The sequence below is a fragment of the Glycine max genome, chromosome 2 (genome assembly GCF_000004515.6).
Source record: "Glycine max cultivar Williams 82 chromosome 2, Glycine_max_v4.0, whole genome shotgun sequence".
In the NCBI taxonomy this organism is placed as follows: domain Eukaryota; kingdom Viridiplantae; phylum Streptophyta; class Magnoliopsida; order Fabales; family Fabaceae; genus Glycine; species Glycine max.
In genome coordinates, this window is record NC_016089.4 from 28,262,539 (window position 1) to 28,270,559 (window position 8,021).

At 34.8% G+C, this 8,021-nt stretch overlaps 1 protein-coding gene across 6 annotated transcripts; it reads left to right on the forward strand.

Annotated features, from left to right (window-relative positions):
* Positions 1-366: 366 nt before the first annotated feature.
* On the forward strand, positions 367-6,132 carry LOC100305518 (uncharacterized). Of its 6 annotated transcripts, none has more exons than XM_014762739.3 (6): positions 367-614; positions 730-780; positions 1,113-1,164; positions 1,553-1,611; positions 1,826-1,871; positions 5,617-5,950. In XM_014762739.3, the coding sequence occupies exons 1-6, from the start codon at positions 459-461 to the stop codon at positions 5,787-5,789; spliced, it is 537 nt and encodes a 178-aa protein (XP_014618225.1). In that variant the 5' UTR covers positions 367-458; the 3' UTR covers positions 5,790-5,950. The 6 variants fall into 6 exon arrangements, with proteins under 6 accessions (XP_014618225.1, XP_014618229.1, XP_014618227.1 ...); XM_014762743.3 differs by having other exon boundaries at positions 5,625-5,950; XM_014762741.3 differs by having other exon boundaries at positions 368-614; positions 5,644-5,950.
* Positions 6,133-8,021: the final 1,889 nt, after the last annotated feature.

Sequence of the window (8,021 nt, forward strand, 5' to 3'; positions counted from 1 at the left end):
AATGTCAATCACTTTCACATAAAACACATAAAAAAACATGGAAGATACATAACTTACAAGTCAAAAGATTCGACTTGCTCTGATACTCGGAAAGTTCACAATTTAACAATTTTTTAAACATGTTTTTTAAATAGGTTTTACAAAATTATTATCTTTCAAAATATTTTTTTTATAATTGTGATGAAATAAAAAATAATTTTTAGTTTTTATAACTTTTTTAGAAAAGCAAATTACTAGAGGGACATTTTTTTTCTTCAAAAGTTGAAAGAAAGTGATAAACACATTATTATATAAAAATAAAAAATAAAATTAAAAGAAAGGAAAAAAAGAGATAAACACAATTTATTTTTCTTTTAATACGAAAAAAACGTGAGGATTCGTTCTCAAGTCTCATCTAATCTATACCCCGTCTAAATCTCCGAGTGGTTGACACCGATCGAAGTAGTAGCACACAGAAAATGGGCACTCGAGAGGTGTACGAAGAGAAACTAAGGACCGGAAATCTCCACCACGATCCCACCATCAACCCTGGCCTCGGTTCCGCTCGATGCCCTCGCTGTCTCTCTCTCCTCAACCCTAATTTCGTCTGTCTCTCTCTCCTCAACCCTAATTTCGTCTGTCTCTCTCTCTCTCTCTCTCTCTCTCTCTCTTCGCAACGTATTTGTGTGTTACTGCAAATAAGCTGTTCGATGAATTGACTCAACGAAATTGTCTCTGTTTTGCGACCAGGAAAGAGGCGAGTGGACCATCACTCCCGTCTTGCACGACGCCACTGCCGTCGTAAGTTCCTCTCTTCCTAATTCGCTTCGGTTTGAGTTTTTTTTCTCTCTTTTTTTGTGTGAACCAAGGTATCCTCGGCCGAAATGCAAGGACTAATGGAATTGAGCTCTTCCAACTGATACTTTTTCATGCGCATGACTTAGGGATGGAATCCATGATAACAATAATATTAATATTAATATTTTAATAAAATTAAGATTAATGAAAAAATTTGAGTTTATTTTTTTTACTTCAAAGATGAGACTAACCATTTTTGAGCTTAAATTCTGACAATATGCTTATTGTATGAGTGGTGTTGTTGTTGCTTATTTTCTGTGTTTGCTGTTGAATAGGCTGGGTCGGGGATTGGTGGTATGCTTGGTTTTGTTCATGGTTTCAATACAGGTAACGTTATTTTCTTGTGTTTATCTTTATGATGTATCATATGAGATGAAGTTTGATATGAAGTTGGTGTCTATTTTATTTTCAGCATTAAATTCAGGTCATTTTGTTGTGATAAATATTTTTAAGATTTTCTTTTTACTTACTTTGGCATTATAATATTTTTAATAGGTATTATAACGTCTCTAAAACATAGGTTTTTAATTGAGCTGAATGACATCGTCTAATCCATGTAATCACCTCACCTAGCTGGATAAGGCTTTGTTGTTATTGTATTATAGTATTTAATTATTTATTGATGGTGTTAAACTCTTTGCGCTATTGGTGGATTAATATTAAAATCCATGTACCTTCTTTGGTGAAGGTATTGCTAATTAATCTTTGGTTGTAGGTTTACCTCTTCTTCAAAATGGTCTGAAGGGACCGAAGTGGCTTCCTTTTGTTGTTGGGGTACGAAGTCCTTGATTGCCTTCTGAGTTTCCTTTGCAATTACTATTACTTTATGCTTTGTTGATGCCTTGAATAGACCTGTCATAGAAGTTGGTTTCATCGTCTTTATGTTTTTCTTTTATAGTTAGCAGATTAGATGTAGTGATGTAGTGATGTACCATAGTGCTCAGTTATTTTCTAGAGCTAACTTATTTCTTTTATAATTTGTTCACAGATTCCTCCATTGTTGATATTCTCCGGCCTAAGTGCAGCATTTGGAGGTAACTTCTGTTCTAGCCTATTTCTTAGATTTATATTAGGGCCTTCAAATTTTAATAGTGCTCACTGCTGAATATTTGAAAACTATTGTGTTGTAGTGGCTTTAACATAAAAAGAAGCATGAAATGATAGGTCATGCTCCATTTGTTTCTGGCTTTGTTTTTTGGTTACTTGAATCAATGTTGTAAATCTCAAGATACTACTACCTAGGGTAAGAAGGATGGGTAAGAGACAAGTATGTGTGCTAGTAACATGGATCTTAAGTAAGAGCCCAACATGCAAAATTATAAAATGACTGAAATAGGCAAAATAACTTAAAATTACTACTAACATGTTGTCTAACTTCAATAGTTCAATTGAAAATGCATGGAAAAGTCAGAACTTAACTCAAGTTAAAGGTGTAACTTATGATATAAAAGGCATTAGTTTTAGTACCAAAAGAAAAAAAAAAGGACATGTTCTTTTGCAACATCTATCATCAACTGTTAGCTACACCCAGTGAAATGTAAAGAAGCATCAAAGCAACAACAAATAATTTGAAAGGAAAGAAGATTGTTTGAAAATGTAGGAACAAACCAGTAACCACACCCAGTGGCCAAGAAAGGGACGGGTGCTGCTTAACTGATTTAGGACTGAAAGGAGGTGGAACATGGATCTGTACGGGGAGAAGATAATCTAGGGTAGAGGGCCCATTTGTATTTGATTTGAACAAATTGAATCTTGTGACCCATTATCCTTAGAAAGGGCAGAAGGGCTCGATCCCAGACCAGGCTCCGCTCAAGGTGATGGGAAGGAGAGGAGTTCTGGAAGGGCCCATGACCCCAAAGAATGATTGTTATTGGGTAGTAATGACAGGATGCCCAAGTTTGGGAGAGTTTACCAAAGAAGGAAGGGAATCAAGGGAAGAATCAAGGTAAGAAGGATGGGTAAGACACAATTTGTTATGCATTTTGGGGAAAGTTCCAAGAGTAGATGGTGTGTGTGAATTTTGTAATACTCCAGTAAAGAGGGGAGCAGAGCTGCGTCTCTGCAGGAGCCTTTTGATCTAGTTTATGTATATTTCACTGAAGCTAAATAATACTGGAGAGTTGTCATTCAGTTCTTGCAAAGTTTTTCCTGCCACCTCGCTTAATTTTCTGTCTGCTTTCCTAACAGTGGTTTAACCTGCCAAATTGCCATTGTGATTGGAATATCTTGGTAAGCGAAGCTACAGTCATGTCCCTGTCTTGCAGTTGTAGACTAAGGTTGCTGTTATTGATAGTTGCTTAGTAGAGCTCCAGGAATCCTTCAAGGCTGCAATGGCTGAAGGCATTGTTTGATCTTGCTTGTAGCCATCAAGATGACAGAGAAGCAGGTGGTGGGATCCACAGCAGAAATTCAGTGGTTGTGGTCCTTCTTAATCAGGAAGTGAGGTAGACCATAGAGGAGTATTGTATATCCATTAGAAAAGAGGAGCTCCCAATGTTTGATTCCCAATACCCTGTTGGATTGATAACCTGAGCTGAAGAGTAGCACATTTCCTTATTAATCATTAAGATGCCGTCTTTATCCTTATTCAAATCATCGTCTTACATAGGGAAAAATTCAAGAGAGAAGTAGGAGATTCAAGAATCCCTTTGAAGAGTTGTTTGACTTAGAGAAAAGAGGATCGACTAATGAATTTATCAGAACTTAGAAATGCAACATTGTTTTAAGGTTCACCTTGGACTCCAGCGTGTCACTTAACATGCTAGGTCATTGCTCCATCTTTAGATTTTGATGTGAATTAATGTCAGGGATGAAAGTTATTGGAGCTCTGCAAACTCAAGGACTAATATCTTACTTTATAAATCTCAGGGACTAAAGTAAGAAACCCCTACAATGTTGGGGACAAAAGTGGGAATTTACACCCTGAATCATGGAGAGGCTGTACACCGGTGGTAAGTGAAATGGAAGGGAAAATCTATTGATGACTCTACCTGAGAGAATGAGTTCATTCTTAGAAATCCGTTCCCCTTTTTTTGTCTCGAGGACAAGGCAGTTCAAGAGGAGGGAAGTGATAAGGCCCATGAATCTGAAGGAGAGTTATTGGGTCATAATGATAGAAGGTCCAAAATTTGGAGGGTTTACCGAAGGATAAAGAAAGGGAATCAAGAGGAGAATCAGGAAATGTTTGGCTGAGCTGAGGTGGCAGGTTGTTACACAGTTTGTTATGTTTAAAATTAGGGGTAGTGTCAGGTGGGTTTTAGGGTGAGAGGCCCATGAGTGGTGTGTTACTTTCGAAATGCTCCAGTGAGGAGGGGGCCAGAGCTTCATCTCCATAGTCTGTAGGAGCCTTTTTTTTTTGGTTTAAATTTATTTCCCTTAAACTAAATATAATACTGAAGGGTTTTCTTTTGGTTCTTGCTAGTTTTTCCTACTATTTTGCTTTTCTTCTGGTATCCTAAATTCCTAACAAGTTCAGCCCTTGCCATAAGCCACAGACAAATTTGCACCAGTCGTACCGCTCTCAGCCATAGGCCATCACCCACAGATTGATGAACTTTCCTGCATGGCTATTAACTACCTGTCTTGGTTTCAACTTTGAAGTCGCTTGAGATATTAAACCATTCATGACCTATTTAATAGATTAAATTTTCAGAAGACTTAGTTTTTGACAGATCTGTAGTTATTATCGCTAAAATGATTAAATAGTTGTCATCATATTTATTGGCTTTTGAAGTTAAAATTTATGTCTCAGTGTGTGATTGAAATTAAAGGTGAAACAGCCATCTCAAGGAGGTAGAACTGCTTTGTCTGTCCTTGTAAATATAAATTATTATTCTTTTAAAACACAGTGTTTAAAAAACTGAATCACACCAGCAGTGACCTGCTTGAACCAGAGCTGGTTTGGAGCTTTAAAACAGATCATGTGATCGATGATAATAACATAACATGCCACCAAGCGGAATGTATTATAACAGTGGAAGTACAACTTTCCTGAATAGATCACATGTCAGTTGCCACCAATGGAATTCATTTCACCACTGTTCAGCCATCATGCCACCAGCAGCATGACATTATATGTGTACCCGACTGTCTGGAGAACTTGAAGAAGCTACTCAAAACCCTAAAATTGGTCATTGGTGGAAACTGAGTTGAAGTGAGGTACCTTAGTACTTAGTAGAGACTTCCTTAGCTTATGTAAGGGCAAAGTAGAATTCTTGTTAGCTCCAACAAGGATAAAAAAGAGATTTTGTTATAAAGAAATGCAAAATGCAAATCAGATTTCAATTCAACAGAAGCATTGCGGTTGTGATGTTTATTATTTTTTTTATCGGCAAATGGTAGTTGTTATTTTGTTAGTTTTTGTTAGTGGGAGGACTCAAACCCACAACCTCTCCCCCACCTCCTCCCTTCTCCCTTCACCACCAAGCCAACCATATATCTCGAGTTGTGATGCTTAGGACATATGGCAGTTCATGCCATAACAGCTGCAAACCCAATAGGTGACTCAAATGGAGCTTTGCAGCAGTAGACTGCTGCAAGTGCACCTTTATCTGGTTCAGTTGACTATTCTTCTATTTACATGTTTGAGAATTGGCGTATGAAATTCCTGACTCGGTTATCAACATTGCACATAGGTTGAACTGATGTTTATATTAGAATATGTTACTTGCTATGTGATATTTTATATAGTATTCACAAGAAAACACCACTTAGGTGTTCAAGTCTTGTAGTTTATTTTGGTGATGATACTATATGCTTTGAAATTTGAATACCTTTTAGTAATGCAGATACATGTGAAACTTTTAGGTTATGTGCTTCCAAAGTTCACTCAACTTACCGTAACATCCTACTATGCCTCCTCGAGTGCCTCACATTATGGAATCTCGCTTCTCACCCGACATATTGAAGAGAATTACAGTTCCAAAACTCGGCAGCACCTCAAGAGGCTCTGATAATTCCTTTCGGGTGTACTGACAAGGAAAATACATTACCTTCTGGCAATTTTGTTTACATTACCTTCCTGTGGATGGTTTGGAGTGTTAAAATTTCATTTATAATATTGTTACTCCATACGGAAATGCTTATAATGTGAATAATGCCTATTTATATTTTACTATTAAGCTGTGATAAGCTCATTTATTGAAGTGTAATGTGTAGTGTTTTAGGGGAAGCGACTAAGAAAGAAAACTAGCAAAAATTCAAGTCAATCTTATTTTTATGGCAATTTTATTCGTAAGATTTATTTACATAGCATCAAATCTAGTCGTATGCAGCTGTTGAAGGGGCATTTGGTTGTCAGTTGTTGAAGGGGCATTTGGTTGTTCTACTGCTGAATGAATTGGTATGTGGGAAGGGAAAATTATAATCATTCATATACTTTTCTCTGCCATCTCACTATTATCCCAATTTCTTTCCTATTTTCAATTTTTTTTCATTACATCATTTATCACATCTAGTATTTTTTTTTTCTCTTTACTTTTTTTTTCTTTTCTCTCATATTTCTACTATAATTCACCTCAAATGTTTGTCACTAGTGGGAAGTTGGGAGGAAAAATGAGATAAAATTGGTGTTTCAGTGTACTTGGGGTCCGGGCTAATATGTATGGGTCCTAATGTTTGGGTGAACTTATTATAAAGAGGTGAATTTAACAATTAATAGTATATTTGGATGACATCACATAATAAATTTTATTCCACAAAATCATGGTGATAACATGCAAAACAAATAAAAATAATTATTTGTTGCTTTGTCTTTATCATGAAAATAATTGTTTCTCACCATGAATTTAATCCAAAAAACACTATAAAACATGAACACAATCAGGGTTAGGTTTGAGTTTCAAAGAAACATGTGTCCCAACCAAATAAAACTCATTTAGTTGATTTGTTTATTGACTATGATATTTATACAAAATATTCACGTTTTGAAAGTAGTAATTAATTTCTATCAGGAAAATAAGAATTATAAGGACACATAAAGAAGAGTGTTTCTCTTTTAATACAATACTTGTTTAGCTTATTTGGTTTAAGTGAAAGATTTATTTTTTTATTCATAGTTTTGTTTTAAAATTTATAATAAATTCACCTCTTTATTTTTTATGTACATTTTTAATCACTTCATTTATAAATTAGAAGCAATTAAGTCTAAAGAGCCAACGTTGTTGAATCAATAAATGAAAAATGAAGTAGTGGTGGCAATTAAGTTGAGTTAGCATCTTATGGTGTTGTTAGATGCTGATCTAATCAATTGCGCTGATATGACACTTGCGATAGTGAAATCAAACTCAAAATGTTAGGGGTACTTGGGGACAATAAAAATAAAGAAAATATATGTCTTCCCTATCATTTACTTGTAAGCTTGAAAAAGGAGGGTATGCAATCATTTTGGCCTCTTTTGAACTGCATTCAAGAAGTACCTATATATGTTAAGCTCGTCACTTTCTGGACGAATTTTGTTATTTGATTTGACACTATTAACCGAACTCTGTGGATTTTGTTGTTTCCATTTTGTAAATTAAAACATCAAAAGCACAGTTTGATGAAATGGGATGAATTGGTTACCGTTTTTAAGATATGAGGATGAAATTGCTCATCCTATACTAGTCTCCCCATCAAATAAGTAAAAAGGAGATGAAGTGTGTATTCTCAATTTCTCATTATAAATTTGAAGTCAAACTCCTGCTCCATTACAAGCTTTAATTTACTATACATTATAAAATTAAGAAAATACTGAATTTTGGTTAAATTGAAAAGAAAATAGTTAATGTAATAAAATGGTTTAATAATATTTTTCTTATAAAAAATAGAATTTTTGGTTTAGGATCAATTTTAGCAGTTTTTAAAAATTCTGATTTTGAAAGTTGATTGGAGTAATTGAAATACTTTGTCCAATTCAATCCAATCCTATTTTGAATAAACATTATGATTTAGATTCGAATTTATTTGAGTGACTTACTAATTTAATGTGCCAAAGTAAGTTAAAACTAGTGAGTCAGATTTTTCCCCCATTAGAAAAATTTCCAAATTTAACTGGATTCGCTGTTGACGAAAAAACAATTGAATTCATCTAAACTATAATTATTTATATAAAGCTCATTTAGACATATTATGCACATCATAGATATTTTTAAATAGTAAAGTCATATTTCGTCGTCCAAAGATGCTTTAATTAAAAAATTATGCAT

Excerpts from the sequence above, each read along its gene's own strand:
- LOC100305518 (XM_014762739.3), top strand. The coding sequence starts at position 459 with ATGGGCACTCGAGAGGTGTACGAAGAGAAACTAAGGACCGGAAATCTC. Across the intron at positions 615-729 it reads CTCTCCTCAACCCTAATTTC|GAAAGAGGCGAGTGGACCAT; the intron begins GTCTGTCTCTCT and ends TTTTGCGACCAG. Across the intron at positions 1,612-1,825 it reads GGCTTCCTTTTGTTGTTGGG|ATTCCTCCATTGTTGATATT; the intron begins GTACGAAGTCCT and ends ATTTGTTCACAG.